The sequence below is a fragment of the Sinocyclocheilus anshuiensis genome, unplaced genomic scaffold (genome assembly GCF_001515605.1).
Source record: "Sinocyclocheilus anshuiensis isolate Anshui unplaced genomic scaffold, SAMN03320099.WGS_v1.1 scaffold163, whole genome shotgun sequence".
Classification (NCBI taxonomy): Eukaryota; Metazoa; Chordata; class Actinopteri; order Cypriniformes; family Cyprinidae; genus Sinocyclocheilus; species Sinocyclocheilus anshuiensis.
In genome coordinates this window covers 1,520,559-1,539,148 of record NW_015548223.1, presented here as the reverse complement: position 1 = coordinate 1,539,148, position 18,590 = coordinate 1,520,559, and the positions used below count along the sequence as shown (strand labels likewise).

The window sequence follows — 18,590 nt, the reverse complement described above, 5'->3', positions numbered from 1 at the left end:
ATGTACTAAAAAAATCTAGAAATAATATTTCATAAAAACCTTTAAAATTGCCAGAGAAGTAAGGTAACACCAGTGACAAAAAAAAAAATGGTACATGTGGTCTTTAAATAAATATAAAAAATCATTAAGCTGTCATTTATGTGTATTCATAAAGTCAAAAGATAATATAATAATGTGGTCTAAGTTTAAATGTTAAAAAAATACATTTTAAGACATCTTGCCATACCAAAAGTGGACGTTTCTGTAGAATGACCCATATACTGTATTTAAGATTCTTCAGATTTCTAGGTTATCAAATTCAAGTAATTTTGTGTCACTGCATGTGAACTGCTTCATACAAAAGATCAGATTTTCTGGAAAAATCATGCTGATAACATTACTCAACACTAGTCCATATGAGCTCATATATATCTCTCTATGTATATATAGGCTGGTTTATATAGGCTGTTGTTGTGTATGTGAGTGCATTGCATACGTTTCATACATGAAGTTGTCTTTAGTAATGGAAGTGAACATTTTGGGTTGCATTTTAGGGAGTGGCGTTTGCTTTGTCAAAATATTTGTTCTGGTTGTCACTCCATTTTATAGCTGGATAAACCTCACATTTCCATGCATTTCATGGATACTTAATGGACAGGTCTTTTCAACATAGTACATTGTGTCTACACTAAAGAGAAAAGCAACTATAGAGGAAACGTGTGGTGGTAAAGAGGCTCATATGTTCAATAATTCACATCCATCTGTAGCTCTGTGCTGGGTTAAAAGGGTCAGCTGGCATCAGCAGCAGTGAGACGGCACGATACAGGCACGTTCACACACTTTACAGATGACAAGGTCAAAGGCCACGGATGAGCTTTACCAAGTCTTGACTCCTTTGAGTGCCCTTATTGCTGGAGTTGGCGATTTTTCAATGAGCTGCTGAACAAATGCTCCTGTTAACCCTTATAGTAAAACTAGTTCAAATTTTAAGTGCACTATGCATCACTCAAAAAAAAAAAAAAATCTGCTAGTGGGGTCAGAAAAATAAACTTTTAACACAAAGGGAATAAGAGATTATTGCTCTTAACTTATTGGCAGATGATTTTTATTCATGTTTTAAGTGTGAACTCATTCATTTTAATACATTTTTCAGAAGATAAGACTTAAAGGGATAGTTCACCCAAAAATTTGCTGTTAATTTGCTCACCCTCAGGCCATGTTATAGGTGACATTTTTTCTTCAGTAGAACAGTAAAGATGATTTTTAGGTGATTCATAAAATGCAAGTCAATGGCTGCCGTCACTTTGAGAGTAAAAAAAGCATATACATGCGAGACAAAATTAATTCCAGTGGCTCCTGATGATATATTGAGCTCTTTTGTCTTGCCTGTATCTGCTTTTTTTTTTTACTCTCAAGTGCCAGTAGCTGTTTTTTGAATCACCAAGGATAGCAGTTTCAGCTAAAAAACGTCTTTACTGTTCTACTCAGGAAGAAAAGTCACCTGCATCTTGGATGGCCTGAGGGTGAGCAAATGAACAGCACATTTTCATGTTTGGGTGAGCTATTCCTTCAATATCATGTAGTTTTGCTTCTCAAGTAAATGTATCTTGATTTAAGAATGTTTACATATTTGTACTGGTGAATACAAGACAGAAATACTAATCAATTATTTTTGCAGTGTACTTTTGAAGATCAGCCATGGTTAGGGGTGTTTCATATTAGGCCAGTATATATTCACTGTAATGCCTTCCAGATCAATTTAATATTCTCACATTTTACTGAATAAGTAATTGAAACAAAACTGCATGCAATTTTAAATTAATCAGATCCATGAATAATAAATTAATTGATTAATTCATTTAAAAAAAATAAATAATAATAGTAATGAAACATTTTATGCAGATTAGATTCATCGTGTTGTGTGATTTCATTTGACATTACCCATTTGCTGCTGTCACGGCTTAGTGGCTTCTTTCCTTATATTGAATTTAAAATAATACATAATGTGCATAAGCTTTATTAAAAAAACAAAAAAACAATATATGTGACTCGCATTTGTGAGGAAGTGAGGAAATTCTGCGGTGCCTTCTTGTTTAATTATGTGAAATGTGTGAAGCTTATGCTATCAGTTCTCTTAAGGGATCAAGGTCATCACTGATAATTATGAAAGCTTTTATGCTCTGCAAACAGTTTGTCTTTGTTGTTCATTATTTTTGGGGTCAGTGCCTTTTTTTCCCCAAATTTATGGAATTATTAAAAAATAGATTTAAATATAATTCATATACCTAGTCTATGATGAAAATTTTTTCAATTAAAGAATTACATTTCATTTTTAAATTTTTGTGGGGCTTCAATTTAAAAAATGTATTGGTGGTTTAATCACCCTGAGAGTGGAAACGTCTGAAATGTTGGGTATGTCAGGTTAGCGTACAACATTTCTGATAAAAATTCATGATATTTTAAATGTAAAATATTATTATTATTAGAGGTCGACCGATGTATTGGTTTTGCCGATTAATCGGGAAATGGTAACACTTTAAAATAAGAGTCCATTTGTAGCATTAAGATTAATGAAAGCTGTGCAAGTATTGTTCCTTGTTAGAGTGTGTTAATTTCAACATTTACTATTATTATTGTTATTATTTTTACTACTACTACTAGTATGGTTCAGTACTGTTTTTGTTAATAAAGCACTATTTTAGTTTTTGTTCAGTATCAATTTTAAAACTATCGGTTAATTAATCGGTATCGGCCAGCGTGGTCCAACCTAGCTATCGGTATCGGCAAAATCCACTATCGGTCGACCTCTAATTATTATTAATAATGGTAATGGTGTGTGTATTGAAGGTATAAGGAAAATATTGTATTCTTTTTTTATTGGGCATATGAAACTTGAATACAAAGATTGCATTTATTGGCTTTTAAACTGGATTTTTAAAAGCGCTTTCCTTGTCATCATCTCAGACAACCTTATGCCATTGTTCCTGCAGTTCTCCTGGACTTTTTTTTCTTGAACAAATTGATCATTTTTTAAAACTAATGATGCATTTCCAAATTAGTTAGGGACAAGAAAAAATCTTGCACGCACAAGTCTGGTGACTATGCGTATGTTGGTAGACGGTGGGTGTTCCATATGCACACGAGCTACTCGATTGCGTGAGGCAATGTGAAAAGCTGCCAGACTAACACTCTGTGAGTAAACAGCGTCTGGGCATAGTAATGTTTGTAGAAGTGACAGTTCCTTCTTTACATAATATCTGTCGTAGAAACAAGATGTGATTTCCACAATCTGATAAACTTAGCTGTGGGGAATGTGTAGGAGGTCTTGAAAACCATTTAATCTCCCTTTTGCAAGAAAACAGACATTGACGAGGTGGAACTAAATGTGAATTGAAAAAAAATCTAGTTGTGTATATATTCTGTTGCATGCATTACTTTGTATATTTAATGACTACATGCATTATTTCAGCAGAGTCCTCTTTGTACAATACGGTTCTTCATGACAAATGATTGCACCTGTTTTGCATAAAGTTTATGAGAATGACAAGATTCAAAAAGCCTTCAAAGAGCCTAATTTAGACTCAAGACACTATTTTTGTCCTGCCTTTAACCTGCAGATTTGGATTGATGAAAGTTTAATTTGAAGTCAAGCATAAGAGATAATAAAAAGAGTTTATAATCACGTAAGCATTCTTAAGCGATTTACCATTCCAAGACAATTCAAAGGTGAAAAGAAAGATTTTTGTATTAGGGATTCAGTGCAATTCTGTTGAGCCCTCACACTGTATGTACTATGATGGTTATAAGATGATGTTGTTGCCAGGGGAAACATCATCCTCTGGCAGCCACCTCCAAATTACTTGCATACATCCTGCCGACATATTTTGCTGAACAACACAATGCAGTTGAAGCATTACAGAATCAGAATTGGGTCTATTCGCTATGTACATTTGCGCTGAATCTTGGCTTGATGAGTTGCTCCCCAAGGTAACTTTATACATGCAATGCTTATCAAATAATGATAAACAATGTGGGGCTATAGAATACTGAATGTTGTGCAGTTATTGTTTACAATATTAAATTCAGGCTATTTAAGTAATGTTGTGTTTTTATGGTTATCAGCCAGTTCCTAAAAACACTGTTTGCATTCACACACAGTATTACAGCTCATATCCATAAGGTGGTTTGAATGCAACTTGTACAATACTAATCTTGTTTTGTTTTCTTCCTCTCTTGCAGGGAACCTTAACCTAAACGAATTTAATGGGGAAAATTAGAAGAGTCTCATTAAGATGACACGCACAGATCCACCTGATATACTAGCATCAACAGTGTATCAAGATGTTAAAGTGAACTCCCTCTCGAACCACTCCAAAGCCTGTCATCCCTCAAAACAATGTGATTCCCCATCCATCAGCAAACTGGAGAACACTCGAAAAAGCAAAAGCAAAAAGAGGCACTGCCGTAGCTTTGACACTGAGTCTATGGACAAACCCCAATATCATACAATAGCAATGGAGTACCCATACCAAAGGGCTAAAAGGAATGCGGCCAATCCAGAGGTTGCCTGGAACGCCTTAGGTCCCCAACAAGGGCATGGACTCCAACGGTTTTCTTCCCCAGACATATTTAGCTACCGTCTCACCTCCCAGCCAATGACTGCTGAGATGTCTGGTGAAATTGCTGTGACAGAACAAAAGAGGAGGACTAGATCTAGAAGTGCCTCACGGGTTCAGACCAGCCTAACTCCTGTATCTTTTGATGCTTCCCCTCCAGTGGCAAGGAGGGGCCGGGAAGCTCAAAGGGTGCATCGAAATGCTCAGCCAAGGCCGGAAGTTTCCCCAAGAAAAGAGTCTTCCTATGCCACCACGCGAGCACACATGAACGAAGTACATCCCATCAAACTGCAGCCGCAGAGGAGTGATACAAGCAGGTATTCCCCTGTATATGTATCTGAAGGCTTTGCTGAAGGAAGGCCAGAGAAACCTGCTACTAGTCCTCATGTTCGGTGCCGGGTGGACATCAAACCAGATGAGTTGGCCGTGCAGCAAGGAGGCCGAAAGGCAGCTACACCCCATGTGGACATACCTTGGCAGAAGTATCCCAGCAGTGGCAGTCGGAGTCTGACAGTGCCTCGCCATTTCTCCACTTCGAGGACACCGACTCCCACCGAGTCCTTCACTGGAGAGTACAGGCAGGTGTACCAGTATTCCCAAAGTATGTCAAATAGCTACATACAGCCTATGGAGATCCCTTTACAAAAGGTGGTCTCGCCACGGGAGCCAAGGGAACAATATGGACGGGAACGAAGGGCTCATTCAAGCCCCAATGTGCCAACTAAATTCTTCTATGCAGAGGATTTGGGGAAGTATGGATCTTCAGCTCCATCAAGGACTTATTATCAAGATGACCGATACAGCATTCCTAGCCAACCCTATTCACCTAAAGTTCAATATGTACAAGATCCAAGGACTCACATTGTTCATACTGTACCTTCCCGGCCATATTTCACAGAAATCGACACCTACCATTACCCTGGACAGCCTGTGTACCCTAAAACCTATGCTGCCAGTGAACCAGGGGCATATATAATACAGACACCTCCAGCAAGGACTTTCTATGGCGATGACCCAAGGACATATCAGATTCAAACGGCCCCCCCTCGGATCTTCTACATGGCCAACCCCTACACGCCACCAATGGAGCATCATATTCCTGCAAGGGCATATTACACCGAGGGAAGACGACATGCCCGTGTGGTGCAGCCTCAATCAGAGGACTGGTACGGCTCAGAGGTGTCTGGCTACTCAAGCCATTACCCTTCCTCGTATGTCTCACAGGTTACTCCCACAAGAGTTAGACAAGAGCCAAAGCTCACAACTTGGTATGCCAACCCATGCATGGAGCCAGCAAGAACAGTAACAGACCCAAGACCGTACTCAAGATCTTGGGATAACATCCTTGATACCCATGTAGAGCGAGAACAGCCAGTACCCCGAGGGAAAAGTGATGAGAATCTTCTTTGTCAGGGGGTACTACAAACTTCAAGTGAAAGACCAAAACCTGTGGTTGTCAACCTTTCCAGCTCACCAAGGCGTTATGCTGCACTGTCCTTATCTGAAAACTCTTTGATTGACAAAAGTTCAACTGAGGCCCGGAGCTCTTCGAGTAAACTGTGGTTTGTCACACCTGAGATTACCATCACAGACAATGATATCAGACCAAGCAATCTTGGTAAACCAGAAGCACGCTCTGCAAGTTGGGATGTGTTGGATTCCAAAAGTGCCCCAAATCAAGAAGCCCCTCAACGTGAAGCAAAGTCCCGCTTTGGAGAATCTACCAAAGAGAAAACGCACAGAAGCACATCCCTACAGCAAAGTTTAGAGCAGCTTGATGAGCTTCTAGCTGACCTTGTCATCGATTACAAACCTCCAACTAGGAGGACCAGTGAAGACATGCTTGATCAAGGATCAAGGAGAAAGGATTCGATGGCAGGATCTGAAAGTGGCATGCCACTTGACAAACAACCCACTTCAATAAAAATAGATCCTGACACACTAAGAGACACTGATGGGAGTTGTGACGGCCTGAGAAGTACAGAAGAGTGCTCCCCTGACCAGAGTCCCGATGAGGACGACACAATGATGTGTTCAAACAATAAATGCCGTCGGACTGAGACCTTGTTTAACGCCTGCCTCTACTTTAAGTCCTGCCACAGCTGCTATACCTACTACTGCTCTCGCAACTGTCGCCGCGAAGACTGGGACGTCCACAAGGAGAGCTGCCTCTATGGGCGAATCGGTAGTGTGTGTCGTCACGTTATTAAGCACTGTCGAGAAACCGCAGAGGTCCATAAAGCTTTCTCCCGTATTGCCAAAGTGGGATACCTGTCTCGGGGCAGGGGTGTCTTGTTTTTGGGATTTCCAAATCCAGGTTCGTCCACAAATTTCCTTCATCTTGGACTAGAAAGTCTACTCATGTCGCCAACATACTTATCTCTCCGTGAGCTGGAGAGCTTCAAGGATAACCTTGGGGAATATTGCAAGGAGCTCCAAGAGGCGGGAAAGGAATATGACCCTAATGAATGTTTTCTCTTGAATGTATCCATCGCTGTTGGTGATCAAGTGCCTGACGGACCATCGCCAAGGGTCCAAGCCCCAACCGTCAGGAAGTTTGCCAAGATTGCTCTTGCCTCCTACAGCCCGGAAAAGAAGGTCCATCGGAAGGAAAGCGACATGGAGACGTTGATCCTGACCCCACCGCCAGGTATGGCTGACATTGACAAGGAAGGTGAGGAGGGAAGGAAAGCCCGGGAGATCTGCTTCATCAACATTCAGCGGGAGTTGAGGATACGTGGGGTGTTTCTTCGCCATGAGTATCCCAATGTCTACCAAAAGCTCTGTGAGTTTGTTGAGAATAACAGGAGGTTCACACCCACTACTATTTACCCTATTGATAAAAGGACCGGCAAGCAGTTCATGTGCATGATAATGGCAGCCTCTGAGCCACGAACTTTGGACTGGGTAGCCAACCCACATCTCCTAGATGACATTATTTAAACAAGTGCACCTTTTATATATTAAAGCATAGATCTCACTATAGTACATATCTAAATATATCACGCTTATTTGTTATACATGTTTATAGATATGTATTTTGGTAATGAAAAAATGTATTCATGTCTGCAAGGTCAGTATTATTCAATGTTGGAATATTGCCCATCAGATGTTGAATATGAGTAATTCGCACTGTTTATTCATCAACTTGATATCTAGTCCCAGGATTTGTTTATGCTTCACTGGCAATTACCACCATTCTTTTCTTTGTAGCAATTCCCTTTTGCTATTCTTTTATTGTTCATGAAGAGAGAGAGAGAGAGAAAAAAAACAATCCTTATTTATTTTGGCAAACTACAGAATTATGTACTTATTTACATCAGAGCTGAATATTTTTTCCTATGCAAAAAGAAAATTACCAACATTGTCCCGCAAAAATGTTGAAAAAGTTTTGGCTAAAGAAATATAAAACTGTATTTGTTTTTATCACTAAAAAATAATATGTATTTTATTGATATGTTAAATACAGGCATTATGTTATATTATATTATATTATATTGTATTATAAACATACAGTTAAAAAATAAGAACTTAATGCAGAGTAGAAACACAGTACAAAGGGCCGTATTAAATGTACTTTGAGGAACGGCTTTAATTAAAAAGAGAGCTGCTTAGAATTAAGCAACACCTAGAATTTTGTGCTCCAACTTGGTAAACTCATTTTTGTAAATGGTTTACGTAATTTAGGTTTCGATTTAATGAAGTAATTGGTGCTTTTATGTATGTTTAGTAGAATCACTTGAGCAATAATGAACTCAAAGACAAAATCTGGAAAATATTGGTATCAGTGATGTGCTGCACATTTGGTGTTGGCTGGTACTGTTCCATCAGAAACACTGTGAACTGAGATATCTCTTATATGCGTGTCATTGATAGAGTTTCCTTGTGATCACCTATTAGACTTGGAAATATTTTAGTAGTTGTTAAGATTATGAGGGATATGATATCAGATGCAGCTGTAGTTTCGTCTCTAGAAAAATGGAATCAGAGTTGCTGTATGCTATATTGGTTATTAAGCTTGGAAAAATATTGTGTGTGTGTGGTTTTGATTTTACTTGTTTTACGTGTTTTGCATTGTTTTGACATGCTACAATACAAAAGCAACATGTGGTAGCAAAACACAGCACTGATTCTTGAGTTACGGCACAAAATTGTCCACATTTTTATCTGCCACCATTAGTAGGTCTGTTAATAGCAAGCAACACTAGAAAAATTATTTACTATGTGTAAAAACAAAATGGTTATGTCAACACTCAGATGTCAAATTTCTATTGTTCCATTGTTTAAAACCATCCTGTATTATCAGTTAATTCTTGAAGTGTAATGCTGGATTTGTTATCCGTAAGTATTTGACCTAACAGTGCATGTTTTTATCTGCCGGTGTTGACATGAAGAAAAACACTGTTACAGTGGGGGGAAAAAATGGTGCATAAACGGCTTTCACTCAGAAATTTGTAGTAAATTTCACAAATAATTAGTCGATTTTTTTTTTCTTCTTCAGTTGGGTAACCTGTTTTGTCACAGTACTCAAGAATCAGTGATCCAACACCTGTAAAATTTTGTCATGAACTGGCTCCTATTTCATGTCCAAAGCCGGTTTTTCCTTGAATCCCAGTTATACTTTGTTTAGACAAATCTGTTCACTGCTTTACTTGATGAATTTATGTCACTGCACATCCTTCTGTCTGAACTCAGAGCACATGTTCAGGTGTTTTGGCCTGGCAGAGTGTACATATACAGTGGTAAACAGAAAGAAATGATTGCATGTGATTCTATTTTTTCTATCACATTACATGGATATAATTAACCTGCCTGAATATTTGAAAATATGCTGTATATGAGGGATAAAGTATATAGTAAAATCTATGAAAATATATAGTAGGAGTGATATTTTTCAAGATCAATGTATTGACCATTGCTGTTATGCTGAAAATGAATGAGACAATGACACGGTCTCACAGACAAAAAAAAAAGAAAAAACTAAAGCTTAAATAAAAAAAGTGTGTCTTTGAAAGATTGTTTCCGCTGTCATATAATTACTAAGACAAAACAAGTCGTAATGTTGCCATCTTGTGTAATTCTATTAATGTTGTGGCTCCATCATGTGGTGTGTTAGAAGACCTTTCCTGTTCTTTTCACCATGTGACAGCTAGACCTTAGTGAGGGCAGCGCCATATTTGATTTTTGACAGGAATTAAAACGAGGCTGTGAGGGACTGAAGTGGAGTGCGTTCAATGGATTGTACAGCCCTTACGAAAATTAACCATGGTTTTACCATGAAAAAAAAACATGGTTACTATAGTTAAACCATGGTAACCACAAATTAACCATGGTTTTGCTACACTAACCATAGTTTAACCATGGTACTTGTAGTAAAACTGTAATAAATCAATACTCCAAAAAACCATGGTTACTACAATAAAATCATGGTTAATTTTCGTAAGGGTACAGTTGTTGAACAACATACTGATTGCTCAGCTGATGACAAAAAAAAAATCACTAGACAAAAACAGTTTTGAAAGTCGTGAGTTATTAAAATGACACGATCTAGGGCCTTTATACAGTGTGTACCATTATAAAGTATCTGTCAGTATTTTTACATTGTCTTTTTGTCTTTGGTAGGAAACAACAAGTTCAACAGTTGTTGGAAGTCGTGGCCTAATGGTTAGAGAGCCGGACTCGTAACCCAAAGGTTGCGGGTTCGAGTCTCAGGTCCGGCAGGAATTGTAGGTGGGGGGAGTGAATGTACAGTGCTCTCTCCCACCTTCAATACCACGACTGAGGTGCCCTTGAGCAAGGCTGCTCAACCCCCAACTGCTCCCCGGGCGCCGCAGCAAAAAAAGGCTGCCCACTGCTCCGGGTGTGTGTTCACGGTGTGTGTGTGTTCACTGCTGTGTGTGCACTTAGGATGGGATAAATGCAGAGCACTAATTCCAAGTGTGGGTCACCATACTTGGCCACATGTCACTTCACTCACTCAACACTTGGAACGATGACGTCACATGTTATTGTGTTTAACCTCCAGAGGGCAGCAAAGCGCGAGCTAAAATCTTTAGTTGTTTGCATAAACATTTAATCAGGGCTTGTAGGCTATAGATCTCTAAATATAAGGGCTATGTTTGGAATACCATACTAATTTTAATATTGCTGAAGTATGTACTATGTATGACTTTTATGTATGCATAAAATACCCAGATGACTTGACATTTGTCAGTGTGGAATAGCCTACTGTATCTCACAATGGAATGGGCTCGACTTGTCCTTTTCTTTCTAAAGTGATGAACGAAAAGTGCTTTATCTTTATTTTAACTCATTGTTTGATTGGATTAACAGACATTTGATTTAAGCAGAGAGTAGACCAAAATACTGTTGAACAAGGTGCTTTAAGACATTATCATGCAAATCTGACCATTCTAGATTTTAGCAGTTAATGCACTTAAATTAAGTGAATAGTGCACGACACCTAAGATGTATCTGGTCAGTGCGTTCAGAAGCGTGCGTGTTTGCAGAAGTGAATAATATATGCACCTGCTCAGTTTGCAGCTGTCGCCTGTAGACGGCAGTCAGCTTCCGTCTGAAGAACTGCTGCTGCTGCTGCTGCTGGAAAACACACAAACGGAGGATATCCATGGAGAAAAATGAATACGTGAAAATGCATTTTACTGCTGCAGGCTGCCTGATATAAATCAAACAAACACGCGGCGTTATGAATGTGGCTCTTGGTCTATATTGCTTGCTTGTTTTGCTGAATGGGCCTGACCCTTTATTAAAACATTCAAAGAGCCTTGTGATTTTTAATTTTAATAAAAGACAAAATCACTGTGCTGTACCAACACAATGCAAATATGCAATATATATATAGATAGATAGATATACAAAACCACATTTCATCCTTAAAAAATTCCCAGGCAGCTCTGAAAACAATGATACTAACACTGAGTGCATCAACATTCAAAGCTAGTGGACTGAAAGGCGGACTACCATCAAAACAATTACACTCGGCAGAACACAAAATGTACTGTGCGCGAAAGCCAAACTGACACCGTCTGGAAAGAGTCCAGTGAGGATGCACAGAGACACTGCAGTGCTGCAGAGCCAAAACAAGCATCGTGACAGAGCCGAGGAGATGTTCACAGCACTCAGACGGCGGAGAAAGCAAAAACAAGCCTCTTTCTCCTGCAACAAGAACTGAGAAAATCCATCTCCGGCTCCATGACTGTCACTCTGCATTAAGTTTACTGTCTCGGTTGTGGCGAGGTCTCAGGATATTTTTAACCAGTGTCTATCTCCGTTTCTCAAGGAGGGCAGAAAAAGATCTCTCAGGGGCCACAGCTGCAGAAGAACCTCAAGACAGAGGCGTCTGCAAGGATGTGTCCTCTGCCAGCTGGGCTCTGATCCCCAGTGTTTAACCCGAGGCGAGACGTTACCTGTTGTTGAAGTGCTGCTGCTTGCATCCTTTTTAAATGAAGTCCATTGGCTAGTTGGTCTTTTTCGCTACACTGCAAAGTGAAACACAATCAGTGGTTACTTAAACAGCATTCATGCAGCTGATCTTGGGGCAAACATGTTCTACTTTACTACTACTAGTTCTTCATATTCGGATGAATTTCCTGATCCCTGTTCAAAATGGAAACACTGAGGGAAAGATAAACCCATTAATCAAAAAGTAGATCTTAGAATTGCAGTCAAGAGATCCAGAAAAAAAAAAAAAAAAAAACGGAAAAATGAAAATGTTGAATCTATTGCAGCATTCATATCAAACTCAACTAACATTTGCAAACAAAATACAAAAGTGCCACATAGATAATATAGTCCTTATAAAATTAACATGAACAAAAACTTTGACTAAAATGTAGTTAAACATGTAACAAAGGTAATCAAGACTCAGGCTCCTTTCACATCTTGCATCAACATGCATTTTATATTTCTAATATATAGCCTAATTTTAATCTATAAATATATAGTAAGTACTTATAATTTTAATATATAAATATATGATATACCAATATAATTTCAATTACTACAAAAAGTTTACAATATAAACAATGCACATACTAAAATAGTACCACAATTTTAATGTAAAAAAAAAAAATATATATATAATATTATATATTATATGTATATAATATTTTATTATTTCATTTTTGTAGTAATTTCATTTTTTTACACCAATAATCTTTTATTTACATCTATATATACAGTATGTGTGTGTGTGTATATATATATATATTTATAGCTGTAAATAAAGAATTATTTGAGTATATTTTACAAGAAAATAATTTAATAAAAAAAATTTCATTCAACGTGTCACTTGCCATTTCTTTGTAATTATTTGTGAAATTTGAAACAATTTTCACTCAGAAATTGCTAGTCAAGTAAATCCCACACCAATTAGTTTTTTTTTTTTTTCACTTTATACAAGTATGAGATGAAGCAGCGAGTGCTGCATGACTCCTTGTTCAGTTGGGTGTCTGGCTCTCTTGAGGCCTGTAGGGTTGGTGGAGCAAAGCAAACAAAATGTGACAGAGGAGAGACCCACACTAGCCGGAGGCTAACAAACGTTCTCGGCTTTGTATTAATGCGATTTCTCTACATTATACAGAGACCAAACTCATTCAGCGACTGTATGAAGGACATGGACACCTCACTGCATTTGACAACATGCATCATTTTTCATGTAGTGACTTGATTTAAAAGATTGTAGCATGACTGCTGAAAAAGTCAGCATGAAATCTTCAGATCACATTTACTTCATGAATACATTTTGGTGGTCTTATAATGAGCAATTTTTTGTCTCCATAATCTTTCATCAAAAGATACGTTACGTTAATCAAAAGTAGGCTGTAACTAATACAGTTATGCATTTGGCAGACACTTTTATCCAAAGCGACATTAAAATGCATTGCATTTTATCAGTTTTCCCGGGAATCAAACCCATGACCTCTGCATTGCTAGAGCCATGCTTTTACTGTTTGACAGCTAATAGCAATTACTAATAACTATTTAGTAATTGTTTTAGGCCACTAATACAGTTAACAGAGGGTATTTTACAATAGTTAATGCAGTAATTTAATGCTGGTTAATGTTAATGATATGTTAATAATATTGTTAATAACAGCAAATAAAAGATTTGAAAAAGAAGTGTTGGATATAGTATAGTATATAATAATATAGTATATATTTTTTTAAAGAAGTATATTTTTTGCAGAATATACTTCACTCGCTGATTTGTAAAATGTGACCCTGAACCACAAAACCAGTCTTAAGTGTCAATTTTTCAAAATTAAGATTTATACATTTATACAAAGCTGAATAAATAAGCTTTCCATTTCCATTTTATGGTTTGTTAGGATAGGACAATATTTGGTCGAGATACAACTATTTGAAAATCTGGAATCTGAGGGAGCAAAAAAATCTAAATATTGAGAAAATCATCTTTAAAGTTGTCCAAATGAAGTTCTTAGCAGTGCATATTACTAATCAAAAATTAAGTTTTGATATATTTACGGTAGGAAATTTACAAGATATCTTCATGGAACATGATCTTTACTTAATATCCTAATGATTTCTGGCATAAAAGAAAAATCTATAATTTTGACCCATACAATGTATTTTTGGCTATTGCTACAAATATACCCCAGCGACTTAAGACTGTTGCAAATGTTGTTTCTTGTTTTGACTTTAATATGCAAGTAAATAACAGATCGTTCAGATGTTTTCACATTCAAACATCACTTGCTCCTTGCAGAAGTGAAACTAACAACTTAGCACTAAACTCTACCAAATACACATTATTATAGTATAATTTATTATTATATTACAGCATTATTTTATTTATATTTTAGTTTTTAAAATATTTTTTTCTTATATTACAGCATTAATTAGTATTTTGAATTAGCTTAATTTTTTTATATTTTCTGTTTTAATTTTAGTTCATTTCAATTTTACTATGTTTTAGTAATTTATGTGCTTGTCACTTTAATCATCATTTCTTTTTCAGTTCAGTTTTACCAATTTTAGACTTCAATTAGTTGCCAAGGCAACATTTTAAATTTATATTAAAGTAAAATATAAATGATTTTTAAGAGTATTCATTAACGATAACAACACACACCAAACCATATGGACTCAAAAAAGACAAAATATGGCAAATATAAGGTGCCCTTGACAAACAAACCTTTACATTTTTATTTTATTTCCATACTTTTAACAGTGGATTTAATGTAAAACCTAGTAACCTGCCTTTCTGTCTATCTAGGCAGCAACCCTTTAAGGCACTAACCTAGCTGTGATAAAAAAAAAAACTAAAAAAAAAACATGCATTTGATTTAGAGTGCTCTACATACACTCAAAAAGTGCCTCTCGGGCAAAACACATATGAAACTCGACTGATTCCAATAGAGATACAGTACTAAATTCTAAATGAAACAGCTATTTTTAATCAATAATTTACATTTATTGAATGAAATAACTGATTACTTATCTGCCGGCTTGAATGAGCGTCACGTCGCAAATGCATTCTGGGATTGCCTTATCTGTGAAAGATGCATGCAATGCTGCATTAGAATTTGTCCATAAGAAGCAATCTTAAAATTAAACACAATTACGCTGCCTACCTTATGCAACAGCGGAAGCATGAAAATCCAACAAATCAACACCAGGACAAAACTTAATTTTTTCAGTTCAGTCTTTAATTAGAAAATCTACTTATATACAGTATACATGTACTGTAGCAAATATTGATTCCATAGGCCACATGATAACCCCTCCCCCCCAGGTCATCTGAATATTATAAATAAAGTTTGATTTGAAATGTCTATTCAGCCGTTTTCCCCATCACAGGAAAACACGCGCTCTCTTTGTCCATCCGTCAGGGCTGAACTGAGTATCAGTCATCGCTCTCTGGCTTTGACAGACGTAAAAAAAAAAAAAGATCAGTCAAGACAACATGGCAGTCGGAAACCTGAGTCAGAACAGTTTTGGGTAGAACGAACACCCTGAATCCAGTTTAAAAACAGCAGCGTTTGAAGTGGAGTTATAGAGCGAGAGTTTCAGGTTGAGACGGCAGAACGAGACGACGGACCCGCGGACGAAATGAACCTAGTATAATAATGTTATCTTTAACATTTATAAAGAAATGTGGCAGAGACGGTCATACATTCCCATTGCAGCCCAAGAGGACAGTCAGAATAAACCAAAACATTCGCCGAAAAGAGACAGACGGCGATTGGTTCGTTATAATATATATATAAACTATATATATGCAATCCAAAGATACAATGCAGAGGGGAAAACACACATCACAGTAAAAAGTAGTTATTAATTTCATATTTGATCATTAAAAATCAGTCATTCCTTAAACTGTTAACCTCCTCTGGTGGTAAAAAGAGTTTCCCGACTTAACCAGCGGACGCTTAAAATCTCGAAGAACGCATTTGTCGTATTGATCTGTAGCAGGCACTGAAGTACTATGGCCAAAGAGGGTTTGTCATCAGACCCTGAATGCGTTTGCTATTTACATTTTCGTAAAAAATTAAAAAAAAAAAAATCTGCGATCCCTTTACGTGTTAAAATTCGGTTTAACGTCTTTGATACATACGGGAACAGCTATTACGGTTCGCTTGCTCTTTCTGGCTTGTAAGGTTCCGACTGCGTTCGTTTGGTGCGCGTTTATGTACAGTTGGTTTGTAGGCAGTGGAAGTAAGTCTTTGATGCAAACAGCAGCAAGTTCTCGGTCCTTGGCATTCAGAGTCCAGCCGATGGTTTTGTCTGGTCTGGGCGATGGCTGTGGCTTCAAATGTTAATACCATTGTTTAATTAGATTGTTGGTTGGTTTTGCTAGTACATTCGAGTGACAGCAGAGAGCATTAGTGCTCTGATATGATTAAGGACCGTCAGTCCAGGAAAGGCCGACCTTGAGAGGCTGATTTCTCCATCCGGATGAGACGTCTGTCTCACATTTCCTCCATATTTTCGTCGAAACTTCTCGCTATCTTTCTATTCTTTATATTTTCCTGTCTATCTCTTTGCCTCCGTTTACGCAGGCCATTTGGTTCAGAGTCTGCTGATCAGTTTGGCCGCCAGCCCTACTGGCCTGACTTTTTGTCCTTCTGGAAACTGAAGCTCGTGCGACGGTTCAGTTTGCGTTGTTTCTGGGCGAAGTACTCCGCCCTTGACGTGCTGGCACGGGACTCCAGGATGTAGTTCACCTGGGAGAGGAAGAGGAAACGACATACTTCCTGTGAATATGATCAAATTTATACACAAAAAATGCAGAAAAACAACACAAAAAAATTGAAACCCTACCTTGAGCACAATCTCATTGACAGTAGCAGCATCACAGTCAAAGTACAGGGCTTTGTAATCGTGGTTGCTTAGATATGTGAGCTTAAAAATTGCATGACCTACAAAGAAACCATAAAGATCTTCTTACATTCAGCAAAAAAATTACCACCAATATACATGTGCATGTGAGCTAACAGTATTTGTTACATAATTATTACAGCTATGATTATTACATCTATGATTATTATTATGTATTATTATTTTTATTTTTTTTTGTACAAAAGTCTACAACTGCAATCATTTTTATTAATCTTAGTTTTGACAAAATATTTTTGGAAATGTTCTATTATGTTGGAATCAGTTTTCGGTCATTACAGCCCAACAAGAAAAATAGTCTAATCAAAAAAAGCTTCTTGCAAATTTACTCTGAATAGCAGATGCCATGTGGATTTTAAATGCGTGAACACATTTTTATCTTGATAATTAAGATAAATAATTTAGTTAAATAATGATAAATTGATAATTTCATAAAGAAAGAAAGAAAGAAAGAAAGAAAGAAAGAAAGAAAGAATCACATCTTATGTTGGCACCAAGAAAGTCTAGAACACCACTGACAATAAAATAAGCCAGGGCTGTCAAAATTAATGTGATTAATATCATATTTAAAGAAATATATATACACACACTGGTCAAACGTTTGGGGTCAGTAAGATTTTTTAATGTTTTGATATTCTGCTCATCAAGGCTGTATTTATTTGATTAAAAAAAAGCACTAATAGGAAAAAAAAAACAGTAATATTGTGAAATATTATTAAAATTTAAAATAACTTTTCTATTTGAATATATTGTAAAATGTAATTGATTGCTGTGATCAAAGCTGAATTTTCAGCATCATTACTCCAGTCTTCGGTGTCACATGATCCTTCAGAAATCATTCTAATACGCTGCTCAAGAAACATTTCTTATCAATGTTGAAAACAGTTGTGCTGCTTCATATTTTTTGTGACACACTTTGATAATAAAATATGACTGTTTTAAACATAATTAATCTCAAATACTGGCTTTTGCATCTTTGAATTTGAACACACAGGACACATAGAAATAAATAGTCCTGCTCCAAAAATAAACGCTCAGTGAATGGTATATCCCGACTGTGAGACTGGAGCATTTCCAGGCGTAGTGCGCCGCAGCGCCTGTGAGCAGACTTCAGCAATCTGTCTGCACTTCATCAATCACCGTTAGCAGCACACGTCTGGAGAGCTGCGCTCGTGTCCCTGTCATATCCGCTAAGAAGAGATGTCTGCATCACTTACCAATGCAAACCTTACAGAAAGGCTGCGTAAATAGATTTTGTTTTTCAGTAACGGAGTTCCCTGTAAGTGTAATACAATATAACTCCCTTTGTGAGTTTACAGTGCTACACTATATCTGTCAGTCGCCAGTGATGTGGGGCATCAAAAGAGTTTCTACATAAACCAGAGACGTTTTCTCTGAGGAGGCAAGAGAGGCAGTGCCTATTACTTTACTGCAAGTATAAAATAAACAATAATTAATATATATATACAGTGTATATATATATATATATATATATATATATATATAAGAAATTAATATTTTTATTCAGTAGTGATTCATTAAATTGATTAAAAGTGACATTTATAATGTTACAAAAGATTTCTATTTTAAATAAATGCTGTTCTGTTGAACTTG

At 37.0% G+C, this 18,590-nt stretch overlaps 2 protein-coding genes across 3 annotated transcripts in view; one reads left to right on the top strand and one right to left on the bottom strand.

The window, feature by feature from the left end:
* The window catches only part of LOC107654331 (uncharacterized protein C9orf172 homolog), a 60,836-nt gene extending 52,875 nt beyond the window's left edge, over positions 1 to 7,961 (top strand). For both annotated transcript variants that reach the window (XM_016441370.1, XM_016441369.1), the window contains exon 2: positions 4,219 to 7,961. In XM_016441370.1, the coding sequence (XP_016296856.1) occupies positions 4,272 to 7,538 (3,267 nt within the window). In that variant the 5' untranslated portion in view covers positions 4,219 to 4,271 and the 3' untranslated portion in view covers positions 7,539 to 7,961. The remainder of the gene's footprint in view (positions 1 to 4,218) is intronic.
* A 7,310-nt stretch (positions 7,962 to 15,271) lies between these two features.
* The window catches only part of LOC107654292 (target of rapamycin complex 2 subunit MAPKAP1-like), a 46,606-nt gene continuing 43,287 nt past the window's right edge, over positions 15,272 to 18,590 (bottom strand). Inside the window, exons 11-12 of the mRNA XM_016441317.1 lie at positions 16,902 to 16,999; positions 15,272 to 16,804 (exon numbers count right to left, since the gene is read on the bottom strand). Of these exons, the coding sequence (XP_016296803.1) occupies positions 16,682 to 16,804; positions 16,902 to 16,999 (221 nt within the window). The 3' untranslated portion in view covers positions 15,272 to 16,681. The remainder of the gene's footprint in view (positions 16,805 to 16,901; positions 17,000 to 18,590) is intronic.